This window comes from Dryobates pubescens, chromosome 5 (assembly GCF_014839835.1).
Source record: "Dryobates pubescens isolate bDryPub1 chromosome 5, bDryPub1.pri, whole genome shotgun sequence".
Lineage (NCBI taxonomy): Eukaryota > Metazoa > Chordata > Aves > Piciformes > Picidae > Dryobates > Dryobates pubescens.
This window is the reverse complement of record NC_071616.1, coordinates 29,859,480-29,877,828: the sequence shown is the minus strand read 5'-3', so window position 1 is coordinate 29,877,828 and position 18,349 is coordinate 29,859,480. Positions and strand designations below refer to the sequence as shown.

The following is an 18,349-nucleotide window of genomic DNA, read 5'->3' as shown; positions in this document are numbered from 1 at the left end:
TTATGGAGAACAAGTGACTCGAGCGCATGTGCTTCATTCTCCCAAGCTTACTCAGGGCAGAACATCTTTTCCATGAGAGAGTAAAGGAGTAACCAGGCTGCTTGCTCTGGATCATTTCAGACAAGTGTTCTAACCTTTGTGTGCTCTGAGAACCTCAGTCTGTTGACCTCAAATTCCAATCTGTTCACCATGGCATCACAGCTATCCTCAGGGTGAGCCTAGTGAAATCCCAAGCCATTTAGAAAACATCAAGGATATTTTGCAACATGGGAAGCATCTATACCACCCTAAAGATATGCCAGCTACTTAAGCCATTTAACCCGCATTTTACCTCTGCACCAAAGGCAGTAGGTGTTGCTCTTCTCTCCTTGAGGTAACAGATGGCACCTTGGTGCCGTGGGTTAGTTGTTTGGGTGGTGTTGGATTGGTTGATGGGTTGGACGCGATGATCTTGAAGGTCTCTTCCAACCTGGTGTATTCTATGTATTCTATGTAACAATAAAGTGATGCCAGTGAAACGCCTTTCAGCTATTACTGCAGAGTAACTTAGCAAGGTCAGTTCTGTTCTCCTACCAGCGACTGACCAGGCCGGAAAACTCCACTCCAAGACTTTGTCCCAACTTAAGCCTTCCCATCAGGAAAAGCCACTGAGGACAAATCAGAGTTTATAGCAAGGAGTGAGAAATCAAAAGACTCAAGGTAATCACAAGATTATTAGTTTGATGCTGTTTTAAAGACAGCATTTGGTAGTCTCGTCTCCCCACTGGCAGCTTTCACAGAAATCTTAGCTGTCAGGATTTTTTCAAGATTTCTTTTTTCAATAAATATTTTTGTAGTTGCAGACATACTATGCACATGCAATAAAAATGAGCTTTACTACCCACCAGAAACACTTTTATGTTTGAAAGGTCTTCTTAGCAGGCCTACTCTGTCAGCCACCCAAGTGTTTCAGAAGATCATATGCGACTGTTTTAAAGACCTAACTGAGCTTTCATTTGGAAGTTGTTTCCATTGGGCAGAGACAGTTTGTTGGCATTAAGGCACTCTGAGATAACTCATACCCAAGATAGGTCTGAGCAACATTTGAAAGCCCTGTAGAATAACGTTACTTACAGGAGATATTTACAAGAAATCAGGTAAGAGTATAAAAAAACTTCTCTACCAATCTGAAGTGCTTTAGAGAGCATTTTCAATTAAACTTCAGAAGGAGCCAGGAAGGGATTAATAATAACTCTTCTCTCCTTTCATCTCCTCCACAGGAGAGCTGAGAAACCACACACTTACATGGAGTGCCCAAGGTTACTAAGTGAATCAGAAGCACATGTAGGATTTCTACAGAGCGCAGCAGGTAAGGTCTACACTCAGGACAGTGCATTTATCCTATAATGCACACTGAACTAACAGCAAGCAATCTTTATCCCCAGTTCAGTCATGTCTCCTGAAAAATGAATGATTCTGTGGTGTTTTTCAAAAGGCTTGGTTTGTGCCAATATACTACAGTAGTAATAAAGTTCCTTGTGCAACTCTGTAAGCAGGCTTCCCTGTGCTGGAATGATACAAGGCCTTCTGAGACAAGTGGGAAGAAAGCTTGCTGCATCCACCCATGCTTATTAGCTGACTCTACCAGGACAGTGTCCTCTCACAACATAGGATGCAAATGCTTAGGTTTGGGGCAGCTCCTGGCAGACAAGCTGAAACAAATGGACAGGATTCTAAGGATTCTGACAAGCACTTAAATGGAAAGGTGCTAATTAAAAACAAACAAACAAACCCCAACCCACCCATCCCCCCCCCCTTTTTTTTTTCTCTTTTACACTTTTATAAAAATTCCAGGGCAGGTCCCCTCAGCCCCCTGTTTGTGCCTGTAAGGGGGCCAGCCACCTGGCAGATTTGCAGAAAGGCCACCTGCTTTCAACTGTGAAAGAAGGCCAGTGGGTCTCCTGGAAAATAAAAGGAGGGAAAGCCAAAGCACCACCTGTGATCCTGGAAGCCTCCCTGTGTCAGAGCCAGGAGACCACCCCTCTGCTCTCACAGGCAACTGAGGATGGGAAACAGATGGCAGGACTCAGGGAGAAGCCAGGCAGAGGGATTACGAGACTGAACAACAACCAGGAGGATCAAGGTACAGAGAGAATACATAAAAAAGAGGAGGTGTAGGAAAGATATCAGAGCAAACAGGAACAAGGGAGCCCAAGCATGTGAAACCTTGAACTTGTGCTGCTTTTTCCCCACATTCCTGCTTCAACATTCATCCAGCAGAGACAGAGCACTAGTGTATGTAGTGCTACATACAGTGGCCCGTGGATGTGCAGAGAAGGTGGGGAGGGTGCACAAGTTCCATTTTCCCCAACTGTAGCAACATTCTGAGGGGGGAAAATCTTGAATGCTATATTTACACTATTGCAGCAGTGTTTTGTTATTAACTTCCTATTTTATGAACCTCTGAGCCTCTGGAGGACTGTGAAACAAAACAAGGAAAGAAATCAGACATGAAAAAACACCCCAGTGCCAGCAGACATCTTTTATGATTTTAATGAACATTAGTTTCTTATAGACTTGCTAGCAGGGACTTTGGGCTCTCTCACTCAAGTGATTTGAAAACTGGCTCTAAATAGTGAAGTTTTTCTGAAGAGACAGAAATGAGCCTAGTTCAGGCAAATAAAACCTTGTTTCCAATCTTGGTCTGCAAAAATTAAAATCCTCACCCCCCTGGCTAACTCTGACTGTTTGAAAGGATTGTCCTCAGTTTCCAAGCACAGTCACTAGCTGTGTTAAGCTATGCACATCTAGAAACCAAGAATTTCAACACCATCTCTAAACATCCAGTTCAGGACCAGTGCTGCGTACTGATATACCTTGTGTGAACACGTGAAGGAGTGGCCACTTATAAGGCATGCTAAAACCAGAGGTAATTATAGAAAGTAATTACAGTGGTATGTTTAGAAGATGAATATGCTAATGATTCTTATACTGAACACGGGGATTTTTGGTGCAGTAATAGAATAAACCAGGTTGGAAGAGGCCTTCAAGATCATGGAGTCCAACCTATCATCCAACACCACCTACTCAACTAAACCACGCAACCAAGAACCCTATCAAGTCTCCTTCTAAACACCTCCAATGATGGTGACTCCACCACCTCCCCAGGCCGCCCATTCCAATGGGCAATCACTCTCTCTGTGCAGAATTTCTTCCTAACCTCCAGCCTAAACCTCTACTGACGCAGCTTGAGACTGTGTCCTCTTGTTCTGATGCTGGTTGCCTGGGAGAAGCGACCAACCTCCGCTTGTCTACAACCTCTCTTCAGGTAGTTGTAGAGAGCAATAAGGTCACCTTAAGGTCACCCCTGAGCCTCCTGTTCTCCAGGCTAAGCAACCCCATCTCCCTCAGCCTCTTCTCATAGGGCTTGTGCTCCAAACCCCTCACCAACCTTGTTGCCCTTCTCTGGACACGTTCCAGCAAGTCAACATCCTCCCTAAAGTGAGGGGCCCAGAACTGGACACAGTACTCAAGGTGCGGCCTAACCAGTGCAGTGTACAGGGGCAGAATGACCTCCCTGCTCCTGCTGGCCACACTGTTCCTGCTACAGGCCAAGATGCCATTGGCCCTCTTGGCTGCCTGGGCACACTGCAGGCTCGTGTTCAGCCTACCATCGACCAGTACCCCCAGGTCCCTCTCTGCTGTTCAGCAAGAAAAAAAAAACAACCAAAAAACCAAAACATGGAAGGCAAACCCAGAAAACTTAACAGTAGTAGCTGTCTACTGTACAGAACTGAAAAAACAATAAATACTGTAACATCAGCTGCATCATTCTGCAATTGAGATTCTTGTGAGACTTCTGTAAGTCCTTGAAACTTGAAAGTTTCTTTTCAGCTCCCTATATTTTAGCAGTCAAAGCCAAATATTTTTGCAATTTTTATGTCCATGGTCAAATGAACTGAATTCAGTAAAATTGCTATGGCCTGGAACAAAATTATTGAAAGGACATGAAGGCAAGTAAAGCTCCTAAACCTAGCAGCCAGGTGTATTCTTCTATGCAAAACTCCAGCTGCTACTGCATTTTTAGTGGTGGCAGCTCTATTTTTCTTATAGTCTCATGCTTAAAGTACAGCTGCAGAAGCCCTTAATAATACCAACTGTTGAACCCTGACGTGGGGCTAAACAGCAAGAAGAGCATTTTCAGCTCTAGAGCTGTTCAGTTTATCATTTAATACATATAACAGCACTTTCAACTGTGTTTTAGATGGAAAAAGTAAAATTTGCAGATAGCACTGATGAACAGACTGTTGTGAAAACAAACACTGAGAAGCATTCTGTGGGCTTGTTACAAGGACTAAGTCACTGACATTGTTACATGGTAAATCATATTGAATTATCTAACAGTCTTGGACCTACTGAGTCAATATAGTCATTAGGAACCTTCCCAGCTCAAACAGTACACAGAGCAACACTGTATTTGTTCCAGAAATGTGATCAGGGGATCAACTTTTCTTCCTAAGGTCAAGAGGGACCTTTCAGATAACCTACGGACAGGGGAGAATGGTAAAACTGCGATTTCATCACTGCCTCTCAGATCCACTCCAGCCCTGCAGACCATCTGCACCTCCGGCTGCTCCCCATATTGCTCACCTCTGTCTCTGTGGATGCCCCCTACAACACACTCTGTCTCTCAATCTCTGTCCTTCACTGTCATTACTGACACAGAGAAAGAGGTTTCTCCTCTACCATTATAGCCATTTTAAAACACTTCCCTCAAGTTACTGCTGTACTGTTGTCATTCCCGGCCTCCTCCTTTCTTTCAGCTTTACCTGGGGCTTCTCCATACTCACACCACTGTTTCCCATACTGATGACTTTGTCCTCACATCTCTATTCAATCTGCAGCCCTCCTTTAGCTCCCTCACTGATAGAATCTCTCATTTCCTGTTTTATTTTCTGCTCCCAAGCACCCCTGCCTTCCTCTCACTTCTCTCCCTGCAAGAAACTCAGTAACAAAGACATCAATCTGACAGTGACCCAATCATTGCTTACCACAGTTTGTTCCTTCATTCAATTTTCCTCATTGGTTTTATTAACTTCTCCTCAGCCTTCTCCACCCTGTACCCTCTTTTTGAGCTTCCTGTCAGCCCTCTGCCAGGTTCCTCTTTCTGAAGGAATTTCTTGTTCTCTGCTTCTCTGTCAGGTGTGACTTCTCTAACCATTTCTTCAGCACATCTTACCAGAGAGCATGTACCTAAGAGTATGCTGAAGATGAGCTTCTGTTGACATTCTATTCCTTAGACACTCTCCCTCTCTGAATACATTCTTTGGAACAAGTGCATCTCCAGTCTTTTTTTGTTCACTACCTTCCTCTGTAGTAGCTAAGCTGGGATTATTTCTCAAAGCCATGATACAATATTGCTAAACAAGAACTTCGTATTATTAAACACATATACACCATTAATTTTAGGCATTCACAAGCTGTTTTTGCGTTCTTTGTCCTCTCTTCCCATCCTCTCAGTAATAGCAATGATAATCAATCAATGGATACAGCAAATTTTACAAGACCCTGTTAAAAAACAAACAAAAACACACACACAAACAAACCACCACCCAACAACCAGCCAAAACCAAGCCACCACATTTTAAAAGATGTCATAAAGTGAAGCAAAGTTTCTGTCTGTAATTAAAGGAGATAGAAGACAGAAGCACATGGATGACCAATGCCTTTTTTACAAGAGACGCATGAAGTGCTTTCTTCAAAGAAAGACAGATCTACAATGCTAACAAAACCAGCAGGTCAGTGATGGGAAATTATAGCTAAATATAGGACAGCTTTCAAGTGTTCAGTTTTCCCAGGAACCAACGCTGTGGTTGCTGCACTATGAATCTCCTGCCAGCTGTCGCTCAGGAATGGCCCCAACAAGAAACCAGCCAGCCTTTTCCATTGACATTTCGCCAGCAGAAACACTGCCTTGTTGGCCCAGACACCTCTATTCACTAGCATTCTTGACACGAGCAGCCCAAGCTCTGACCATTTGCCACATGACAGAAAAGCAACAGCTCTTGTATTTCAGTTTTCTTCTGTACCCACAACAGCAGCATGTACAGTAGAATTAAGGCTGGCATTGAAGACTTTAATCTGCATGCCAAAGAAGTGGATGTCTTCCTCTCAGCTTGATTTTACTTCAGAAGTGCTAAGACTACATGCTTCAATGATTCAACACCTGTAAATTAATATTCTTTTCTGATATAAACCCTTTTTGTACACACACACACACACTACTGCTCCTAAGACCAGCAAAATAAAATCTTCTGCCAAGTCTTCTGTCATTTGTCTGTTCTGGAGCAGTTGATTACGATGTCACTCTTCATCGCTGCTGGCAGGGTCTGCTCAAGTTTTCCTTCTTTGGTAAAAAGAAATACATTTGTGTTTGTCACTAGCATGGGGATAAAGCAGAGATAATTCAATCTAGAAATATCTATCTATCTAGAAATCAAAACCTTTCATTTCAGAAACGTGGTTCTAAGGACAAGTTAACTTATTTTACCAGCAAAACAGCTGCCATTTTGTCTCACCAAAGACATCAGACTCTTAACATGAGCTCGCTGGCTTCCAGATCACTTTTGATGCGATACCTCATATAACAGATTCCTTTCTTAGACAGCATGACCAGATAGATGTTTTTCTGTGTTGATTCTCTTCCTTGCTTTTTCCAACTCTCATATGTACTTTTCTCTATCTTCACACATTCTTGCCACACATCATTTACTACAGTTCCTTCACACTTTAGGGCAATTCTGCAAGGCTCTTCCGGTGTGTATGTATTGCCACAGCTGAACACATACAGGACAACCAGCTGGATGTCAGGAAAAAATTCTTCACCAAAAGGGTTGTAAAGCACTGGAACAGGCTGCCCAGGCACCACCTCTGGAGGTATTTGAAAGACATGCAGATGTGACACTTAGGGACATGGTTTATGTGGTTTCACGGTGGACTCAGCAGTGCTAGGTTAACGGTTTGACTCAATATACTTAAAGGTCTTTTCCAACCTAAATGATTCCATTCCAATTTAAGAAATAAAAACCAATACAACTTTTACTTAGCACTTTAGAGGAGGGAAGTGAAGAACTCAAACTACTCACCAGAAAGAGGATCTTTGCCAATCATTAAAACATTTGGTAAATTCATTACAATCAGCTGCTGGAGGACCTCCTAAACAAGAAAGAACAGGCAAAATTCAGTGTGAAGGAATCTTAATCAATCACACCACAGAGCTTCACTGATTACAAAGATTTTAACATACGGGCAAGTCAAGAGGTCACAAGACGAAGCCCCACTTGAGAGAGAAATCAGTATTTGAAGATGGCATCAAGTTGCACTGCTAACATACACTAAGCACCTCTTTTAACAATGACAAATATAGAACTTAAAGAGTCCCATGGCACTGATCAGAGTAAATCACAGCCATGCCAGGCACATCCATCAGTCATGCCTTTACCCTAGGCATGACCTGTATTCATTTGATGTTCATCATACAGCTGCTGTTTCAGAGTGTGTAAATGCAGCTGGTTCAGAGGTACCTAAGTCAATCTGTGAAGTCTGAGTAATTCAAATAATTGGTCAAATTATTTCACGGGTCTGAGATTTTAATGATGGTCTGGGGAAGTAGGTGTAGTGGAAAGCTCTTGAGCAGCCATCTAGCACTGCTCAGACAAACTGAATTAGAAGTTAGTTATCTGTTTGCTTTTTTTTATTGGGAAGTAAAACAGACCTATGCATGAACCTCATGTAAAGGTCATTTTATTTCAGGGGAGACAAGGGAAAAGAGCTGCATTTCTTGGTCAGATTCAACATTTAAATGTTGGCTGCCTGAAGCTATTCAGAATTGACAGAATAGGCTTAAAAGAGAGGAAAGGTTACAAGCCCTGGGGCTGGCAAAATGCTTAAAGGTGAACAAATAAATACACTGCAAAGAGGATTCTGCATAGCAATGCAATCAGCCGTGCACTTCGGTAACACAAAGAGCACAGGAGTACAGTTGTTAGCTTCAACCTGCAGTTACCAGCACTGACTTGTAATGATCTAAATTAAAACATTTTGCAGGAAATTGTTTCACATTAAAAGCCTAGGAGGAAAATGGTTGTGTGATTAGAACACTGTGCTGGGATTCAGGAAACAATGGTTCGCACATATAACGCTACAAAATGTTTGGCAGGTGCTTTTTTCCCTGCTTGTCTCCCTTTCCCAGCCCACCTCTAGGCCACTGGGAGGGCACAGGCATTGATAGTCGCAGAGTATTCAGAGCCAGGGGAACAAGTGCTGCCATCCAGCACAGAAATGAGCTTCCTGAAACAATCACCCATTCACCCAAACACTTCCCCTCAGAGTTACCTCATTGTTATTTCTCTGCTTTCAGAGTTATCATAGGAGGGAAATTAGGCCTGATTGAGAGAGGAAATATTTCAGTGAGCCTGTAGCATTTGATAAGTCATCAGAACGGATATTCTTTAAAAAGTTTTGGACATAACACATTTCATTTTTTTTTTTCATCTAATCCATGTCCAAAACATACTCAGCAGTTTCTCTGTTGGATAAAGCAGAAATATCTCAGTGTCACAGCTGATGGGGTTTTCAGTGCTGTCAAGAAAGAAGCTCGAGAGAGCTCCATGCTATGTGAAGTTTGGCTAATTCAGATCAACCACTATGTCGAGTCATTAGCTAAATGCATTTGAGACATATCAAAAAACATTTGTTTGCATCTGTTACCAAAACAGGTGCAAAGCTTATTGAATTTAACAGCAGATGGCTGGACTGCAATATCTGCTATGACAATACAGCATGGCATGAGACTGCAAGGAAGCGGGGGGGGAAAATATAGTCAGAATTTGCATAAACTAAAGTATTGAGCTTTAAGCAGCAATTTCCATGGCAAAAAAAGAGAAAGAACTGTGTCTGCAGTCACCCAGCGTATGGAGTGGCATGGAGGCAGGAATGCATAAAGAATTTGCGTTGTCTTTGTGTAATCATCAGATCACTAGCTATTTAACCGGCAGACACAAAAGACATTACAGCTAACCTTTATGCTATTAACATTCCCATGAGCTTCTTCTCTAAAATTATTTGAGTATACCATCCAACATAACCCCAACCGAATGCCCTTTGTAGCCATTTGAACTTCAGTATTTTCTGGCAAGAATCTGACAGTCACTGAATGCAAGCTGAAATGGCCTCAAGGCTGTGAGGAGTGATTTCTTAATTCAAAGACACTGAGCAGTTTTTAAAATAAATAATTTAAACAGATAACTATCTTTATTGTTCTAAACACCTTCACCTTTAAATGAGTGATTGTGAAAATACCTAGCTGTTATGTAGTGCAGGTCACCAGCAGACCTCAACACACTATACTCAAAGGTCAATGTCATTGTCCTCCTTTTTCAAGACAGGGAAAGTGAGTCAAAGAAATAGTTGCTTCACTTTAACAAACTATCCTCTGACAAGAAGAGATGTACCTATGAACCATTTGCTCACACAGCTACAAGCATGGCATAAATGTGTTAGCTAAAAGCTCTTACACTGACAAACACATCAGTATAGGTGGGAGACTGACCTGTTGGAGAACAGTGAAGGGGTAAAGGACCTGGGGGTCCTAGTGGATGGATATGATAACCATGAGCAATGTGCTCTTGTGGGCAAGAAGGCCAATGCCATTCTGGGTTGTATTAGAAGGGGTGTGATTAGCAGGTTGAGAGAGGTTCTCCTCCCCCTCTACTCTGTCCTGGTGAGACTGCATCTGGAATATTGTGACCAGGTCTAGGCCCCTCAGGAAACTACTTGAACTGAGTCCAACACAGAGCCACAAAAATGAGTAAGGGAGTGAAACACGTCCCTTATGAGGGAAGACTGAGGGAGCTGGGGCTCTTCAGTTTGGAGAAGAGGAGACTAAAGGGTGACCTCATTAATGCCAACAAATCTGTAAAGGTTGAGTGCCAAGAGGATGGAGTCAGGCTCTTCTCAGTGATGCCCAGTGACAGGACAAGGGGCAACGGGTGGAAGCTGAAGAATAGCAAGTTCCATGGAAACATGAGGACAAGTTTTTTCACTGTGAGGGTGACAGAACACTGCAGCAACAGGCTGCCCATGGGGGTTATGCAGTCTCCCTCTCTGGAGATACTCAAAACCTGCCTGGATGCATTCCTGTGTGATCTGGTATAGGTGATCCTCCTCTGGCAGAGGGGTTGGACTAGATGATCTTTTGGGGTCCCTTCCAACCCCTAACATTCTGTAATAAAATGCAGTATTTCTGCACAAAGGCAACAAGTTACTGTATTATATAAAAAGATGCTGTTACGCTTCAAATCAAGCATGGCTGGCAAGACACCACAGCAGAGGCAGAGGTGGTGTGTATGTGTCCTTCTGCTTCAGGTGACCAGCACGGTTAGGGATAAGCTGCTGGAGAACAAAGCTGGGTTTCGAAACATTAAGTAGCACTCAAAAAACCACACTACTCTGTAAAGCAACTGTACAAGTGGGAAAAAAAAAATTAATTCCTCCTGGGAGAAATCTTTTAATCATTTTTACAGCACAATTAAAGCCTGGTAAAAACAGTAACAGTTACAGTAACAACATATGGGAACAATTTCCCTAATTATTAGAACAATTAAGGTCTGAGCTGCCAGCTTTACACCTAGACCATTAACCAACTCAGAGGCCAGCTGCTGCAAGTCAGGAATCATCTCCTTCAGTCTACTGTTTGCCTTTTTCCCCCCTTCTATTGTTGCCAATGAAATTTCCATGAAAACATAATGTTAGTATCAGAAGTGTTATTTAAGGAATTGAATTCAAAACAAATCTCCATCTGTACATGCCTGAAATGCTCCTCTGCCAAAGATCTGGATATTTTAAGCATGAAGAGATTTGTCCAAAAATCTTAGCTCTTTTGACAGCAGTGATGGTTGCAAAAATGGGTGCTTCTAGTTAGCAGGTCAACACCACTATCACAAAATATAAAGATTAGCATCCACTACAGTCAGAACCTCAAACTCAGTAAACAAAGCCCAGGAAGGTTTCTGCTTGCAGAGTTACATGACCCTGTATCGATAGGGAGAGCTTTCTAAATGGGTGTTCAATCCTTGATTGCTCTCTCTGCTGTGCCTGCCTGCAGAGACGTGGAGCATGAAGACAACCAGCAGATCTGAGAAACAAGAAGGATATTGCCTAAGCCAGAGCTCAGATTTGCTGAAAGCAGCTATTCACTCCAGGACTGGTACCCCAAGGATTCAAAAACATCAAGTTACCTTGAAATCTTGAGGTTAAACATTAATAAATAAATGCTATGTTGTCATTAGCAGCCTTCTGGCATTTAAGCTATTGCTGCCCACTTGCTTCACATTTGCAAGCTCTTTGCAATCACTTTGCTACAAAAGCAGCTTTGAAAAGACAAAAAGGCCAGCTACCACCAAAATTCTCCCATATCGATTCTAGCAGCCAAGGGCTTTAGGAAAAATCAAGACACATACAAGATTCAGGATAAAATTCTAAGCACTGAGTTAAGCACTTAGGCTCATTAAGAACATGAACAAACATCTTCATTCCCCCATCTAAAAGTCTCTAATTTGTTTCTGGAGTGCTGAGGAACATTTTACCTAATCGTTTTATCCTTCCAAGATCACACACACCAGATGTTTGCTCTCTGTCTCTGATCGTAAGAAGAGATGCAGTGGCAGCTCTCACTCTCGAATCACCATAGTTATATATTAACCTTTTATTTACCTGTAACAGAGTAAGTGGGCCCTTTGTAATTTTATAGGAACAAAGTCTCCTTGGTCCATATTACACTTAACCATTAGACATTTGCTTCTTCAAGATGCATGTCCATCATCATGAAATAAAATGGTCTCAAGGTATTATTCCTGGCTGCACTTTTAAGTGCCAATGGCTGTTGCAAAAGAATGCATTGCTAGGAAAGGAGCAGGTTAAATTGTCCTTTCCATGGCTAAGAGATCAGGCAAATACAAGCTCTAAGCAGAAACTTTCCCCTGCACTGCAGCAAAGTACAGCATTAACATAGAGTAACTACTAGCTTCTCGTGCAGAATTAAATTAACCTCTGCCCGAATCCTAAACAAGAAAGAGAACTAAATAAATTATGTAAGAAACGCAGCAGCCTACTGGCCATTGTAATTCAACGCTCAAGCCAAGCAATTCCATTTAAGTATATTGCTTGGCTATAAAATGCTAATTGCCAAGCTGAGTGGGAGCCAAATGGTGCTTTCCTACTTAAAATACCCATGAGGAAAAATCATCACCGGTTTTATTTATACCAGCAAGAGCAAACACTACCTAGCCAGGCAATGTGGCTTACATTTCAGCTGCAACTCAGGCCAATGAAGCAGAAAAGTTAAGCGAAGTTGTGTCTGTGCAGCACAGCCAACCTCTTTCTCCAACAGCCTCAGCATAGATATAATCTCACAAGCATCCTTGGAGTGGGAAACACTGGGTGAAGGAGGTGCTACATGCTTAGATAAGGTCTCAGAAGAAGTCAGTGGCCATCTGCACCAGCTCATAGCCTCCCAGAAACAGGATGGGGTGGCTATTCTGTTCCTACACATCTTAATGCCCCTTTGGATGCTAATACAAAGACAGACTGGGAGCTGCATTTCCCAGGCCTGGTGAGCTCCGAATCCAAGAGACAGCCGAGTTCCAAGTTTTAGTGAAATCACAACTTCAATGAAAAGTGAACACTCAGGTCAATAAACAAGTTTTATCATTAAAATATATTTTAACAGCAAAATGAGATTCAATAGTTAGTTTTTAAGGGAGGTTTTTCAAAGTTTCCAGTTTAGTTTTAATATAATGAAAACAGGCTATTCTGCAGCCTTCAAAGAAGTTATGTCTTGAAAGAAAAAACAGCACTTGTCTTCCAATACAGACAAATTATTTTTTTAAGATTTTTATTTTGCTGTGATTATGTGAAGGATTATTAATGGTGCCAGGGAAATATATTATAGCGAGACTGTCAGCTGTACAAGGCCCCACAAAAGATCAGACAAGATGAAACAAGCTGCTGCAGAGAAATGAATGACAGTGGAGTGAAACACAAACAGGTCTTTCATTGAGATGTTTTCCATGTACAACTTACCATGCAAACACGCCTGATGACACTATGTGTGTGACTCAGTACTCACTGTTTCCCTGCCAACACATTATATACATGACAAAGTTTGATTAAGAACTTTGCTCATCTCTGCAACAATTGTATTTGTTATGTGATGGACTAGAGGATTAGCTGTCTTTAAAGGGACTTTTTTTCTCCCTGAAAACCAGCAAATTACAAAGCACACTCCTAAAGACTCTTCAAGTGGAAATCCATAAGTCACTAAAATAACTGGTGCCTCATCTGCTGAAAATAATCAGTTCTGACAGTCGTAGACTGGAATCTCAGTGGGAGGGGATGTGAAGGAATCATACCTAGTCTTAGCTATGCTCAGCCTGTGCAGGGTGCCAATAACCAACTAAATGACAGGAATATGCTCACTGTAGAAGTATAGTGTAGAAGACTAGGTTTGATTAATTAAAATTTTTTTTAAAAAGAGAAAAAAAAAAAAAAAAAGAAAAAAGGAATAAAACCCCACAGATGCAATTTGGAAAGCACAGAACAGAGCATCCTAAACAAACAAAAACCCCACAAACAAAAACCTAGAAAGGACTCGGGCACAACCGTTCACTCAACTCCTTGTGGCCCAGGTTTTATTATTTCTATTAGAGTGGTTCAGAGGTCCCAGCCAGGAGCAAAACTTCATCCACTACAATTTGTACAAAAGAAATAGTGAGACATCCCTGTAACTAAGAGCTTGTGTGCAAGGCATCAGTATGCAGATGAAAAAACAGTATCAAGCAGTGGTGGAAGGTGATCCACTGCACGCACTGCTTTACAAGCCGCTAAATCAACTATTCCAGGTTGGTACGGAACTAAGTCACTGCAGATATCACAGGACAAGGCAAACCCTGATAAATGCATTTGCTTTCAGATCAATGCCAGTTCTTTACAGTGCACACTGTTTGTATCAGATGACAAAAGTTCTATGCATATTGAAATAAAAGTACTTTTATTTCTTAAACAAAATAAATACAAAAATGTCTATTCACTTCTAAAATACAAAATTAAATGTTCAGTGGCTATGTAGCAGCAAATTTCCTACCCTAGGCTCACTGACTCTGAGATGAATCACTTATGCTACAACATACAACTAGGTTGCACCTAGTGGCAATATTGATTTGACCCAGAGAAAAGAAAATCCAATTGTGGAGCACTCTGTTCTCCTGCTTTTATTGCCAGAAGCACCTACTTAACTGAAAATAAAAAGCTTATTGATTTATCCTCAACTCCTCTCTTCAAATAATGTGCATGTTTATAACAGCATTCAGACAAATTACTCTTGACTTCTATTTTATTTCACCCTATATTTGTCCTGGGGTGGTTTATGCAGTAACAGGGAATACGCAATGTGCTGTGTTAAAGACCTGTCACTTGACATTACAAACATAACCAGTTAAAATGCAATCCATCTGTTAAACACACTTCCAGTTAATCTATGGTGATCTCTAAGGACCATAATTTAGCATAACATGTTAAAAAGAAACGACACAGGCCATTAGAACAGACTCAAAGCACTTCTGAATTCTCTGAAACTCAGTGCCGTGCATATTCACTTGTTTTAAAAGGAAAACAGTCTTCCCATACACACTCTGAGAATATTTTGCAGGGCTAACATCACCAGAAAAACGTTTTCACATCAAACTCTGAAACTGAAAAAAGTCCATTTCAGCTTTTAGCACCGAAGCCTGATATCCAAGTACAGGCAGAGCTCTGAGTTACAAGCTGCCCCTCTGCCCTGGAGCAATGATATTTATTGTATTGTAAAATTTACAACATTGAAATACATCTTGCCATCAAGAAACAAACACCAACCCAAAAAAAGCATTTCTAGGAAGATTATGCATAAGATGTGGTTTCTATGTTTCCTCTTATGAGTATTTCTAAAACTATTTTATTTTTAGTATGTTGATATAAAACAGACTCAGCAAACACCTAACTGGGCACATGGTACTAGTTCACATAAAATACAACTGATTTGTCAATGCAATTTCTATAAGGTCATGAAGAAGCACAAAATTAATTAATCCAAGGCAAGCACAGGGTGAGCTGTGGGGCTTATTTAGACATTCAGAGCAAGAGATATGCACTACAACTTCAACACTGCAATGTTAAGTCCTAGGCTCTGATAAAGCACCAAGAACTCCAGATCAGCAGGTCACAATCATAGTATGGTCTGTGACAAACATAGAATGGTCTGGGTCAGAAGGGATCTCTAACCCCCTCTGCAGTCAGCAGGGGTATCCTCAACTAGATCAGGTTGCCCAGAGTCCTGTGGTGCCTCACCTTGAATATCTCCAGAGATGGGACCTCAACCACCTCCCTGGGCAACCTGTTCCAGTGTTCCACTGCCCTCACCATGCAGTGCCTTAAAAAGCAGTAGCCAAAGGTACAAGAATACCAAGTGAAGTTTTCTACTGGTCTGAAAGGATGACAGAGAGCAAACAGGGATAACCTATCCCACCCTGCGAGGATGCCTAACCAGACAATGAGATGCTACAGGACAAATGAGGTGGTTGGGAAAGTATGTGGAAGAAAAAGTTGTATTGATAATGTCCATAGGTTAAAACAAAACCAAACAAGCTTATACATGCTACTCATCTATTACAATAGCTACTTTCTCATTCATCTCCTGACAACCTGAACTTCTCTTTACTGAGAGCTCACTTGCAGACAAACTGCTGCTAGCAACCAGTTACCAGGGGCACCAAAAATTCAAATACTAGTAATGTAGAGAGGGAGTTCCCACAGTTCAGGCATGGCCCTGACAAATACCTCTGGATATTTTTAAGGGGTATAATCACAGATTAATGGTATGAGCCTTCCAATTACTTTGAAGCAGAATTGACATCCAACAACATTACCTCAACATATTACCTTCATTATCAGTAGCACCTAAGGTAACCAGTATCAACAAGTTCAACAAATGCACAGCCAGTCCCTAAACAGATTTGTCACTGCACCAACAACTGCAAATTGTTTTTCACAGGTGGGCAAGGAGAGAAACTTAAGGAAGACCCAATGATTCCTACACATACAAATGGCACAGTGGTGTTTCAATTCATAGCCAACAGATTGCCCCAGGCAGGTAACATGCAAGGGATTCTGAAGGTCAATGCATCTTGCACTGTACAGGTGAAGCCATACTAAATTTCATGTGGTTTTCCCAAAGTAACCCAAGAACTCCTGTAAGAGAAAACACCCCCAGTATTTGCTGGGTCAATAACCAGTTCTGACAATAAAATAAAAATAAAAAATAAAATAATTAAAGTCACAGAAACTAGCAGCAGTAAAAATAGTGAACAAAATGGGAGAGGGCAAGGGGAAGAAATGGGGGCCGTGCCCTCAAAACAACCTTTTGGCTTCTCATCATTCCCTGTCTGAATTTTCTGTGCTTTCTTGTTTTGCACGGCAAAGAGCCCTCCCATCTGCAGAGTGACTGCCCCCACATCTTAGAGGGGGTGACAGAGAAGGGAGGCAGCCATTTGTAGCTGACACATGGCTGTTCATGGAGTTTACTGCCAATAATCTGCACCTTGACAAAGCCGAGTTAGGCATAACCCACAGAAGCAAGTACCAGGTCAGGCTGCCAGAAGGTGACAAAGGAGCCTCCTTCCCAGGCCCACCTTAAGAAGACCTTTCACTGGCATCTGATTCTTTTGTAAATTGCCAGCCCGGAGGTACCTGACAAAAATAGCAATGGTGCTTCACGGATGCTTAGCCCTCCGCAGCCACACAAAGCAAGTAGGTCCTAGAAGGTACCTGGGGCAGCCCCAGTAAATCCTCAGCCCCAGGGTATTGGGGCTCAGATCCTATTTTCCACCAAACTCACTCGCTGTCACCTTCTCTTATATAGTAACCAAAATACTATGCTTCAGACGAAATGGATATACAAATACATAACATAGAATTATGTGTGTATATATATATTCCTGCTTATTCTCCCCACTATTACTCTAAAATTACTACACCTTTTCACACCTGCTAAAATTCCTTCTGTAAATACCATTAGATTTGATCCACGTTAAGACTGTCCCATGTTGAAAAGCTGAGTCCCATAGCTCAGCAGCAAGAGCATTAGGATTTTAGCCAACCGCACATAGCAACAAGTTGGCTTCTTAACACATGCACACACACACACGAAACACTGAACAAGTCGATAAGAAAAAGTGTGACACTTTCTGTACTTGATTAAATTTAGTCTTTCAGAGTCAGGAAAATTCAGTTACTCAAGTTATTTTGAGTGTGAGAAATGACGCAAAAAAACTAGCTGCTCCAACGGATCCCTTAAAAAAAACCCCACAAAATCAAACGTTTTGAACACGTATGGAAAAAACACAACACAAGGTGCAACACTAGGTTTTAAATCTGTAACCATTAAATCTTCCCTTAGGAAGGATTCATCCTCCACATATCCAACATGAAGTCACCTTCATGTTCTGTTTCACACACACATACAAGATAGAAAAATTAACAGTGAAAAACCACCAAGCCACAACTCTGCTATTCAAGCAGGAGTTAATATCACAGCATAACAAAGGTCTTACTGCTGCAACTGCACAGCAGGGGAAATATTTCACATTCAAGAAGAAAGTTATGGAGGTAAAAAAAAAAAAAAACCAAAGCAGGGAAAAAGTCACTTCCAACAGATGCCACAATTTCACCTATACACAGAACAGGAAATAGCCAATGTCCCTGTGGTAGCTGATAGGCAAAATTTACTTATCAATGGTAATCCAGGCTATGCATTCACACACATGCATATTTGCACATGCAAACACTCTCACAGGCAGAATTTTCAGTCTTGCCAGCTCTTAACAGTGTTCCTTTAAGCATCTGAAAGGCTGATTAACCCTGCTTAATACAATCTGTGTAATCTACTGTGAATCTTGCAGATAACTCATAACTGTTAACATTAATTCACTCAGCAGAGCTTTACCCTTCTTCTTCCCCCACCAGCCTCATACCACAGACCTCAGTTTAAGAGCTCTCTTTCAAGACAGCCCTAGCAGAGAGCTCAGGCAGTTAAAGCAGCAATGGCAAGCTTCTGATGGAGAAAACCCATTTAAATAATTGAGGTACATTGTGAAGATTACACTCTCTCCCCATTTTATGCTTTTGTTCATTAGTAGTCACTGGTAGTAACAGCACGCTTAATGCATATAACACCCTGAAAATATCCATGATACCGTAAGAAGAAATACGAAGGGTGCAG

At 41.6% G+C, this 18,349-nt stretch overlaps 1 protein-coding gene across 1 annotated transcript in view; it reads right to left on the bottom strand.

Moving 5' to 3' along the window:
• CCDC88C (coiled-coil domain containing 88C) overlaps window positions 1-18,349 on the bottom strand; it is a 94,331-nt gene that overhangs the window by 50,436 nt on the left and 25,546 nt on the right. The window contains exon 4 of the mRNA XM_054161908.1: window positions 7,125-7,194. Within this exon, the coding sequence (XP_054017883.1) occupies window positions 7,125-7,194 (70 nt within the window). The remainder of the gene's footprint in view (window positions 1-7,124; window positions 7,195-18,349) is intronic.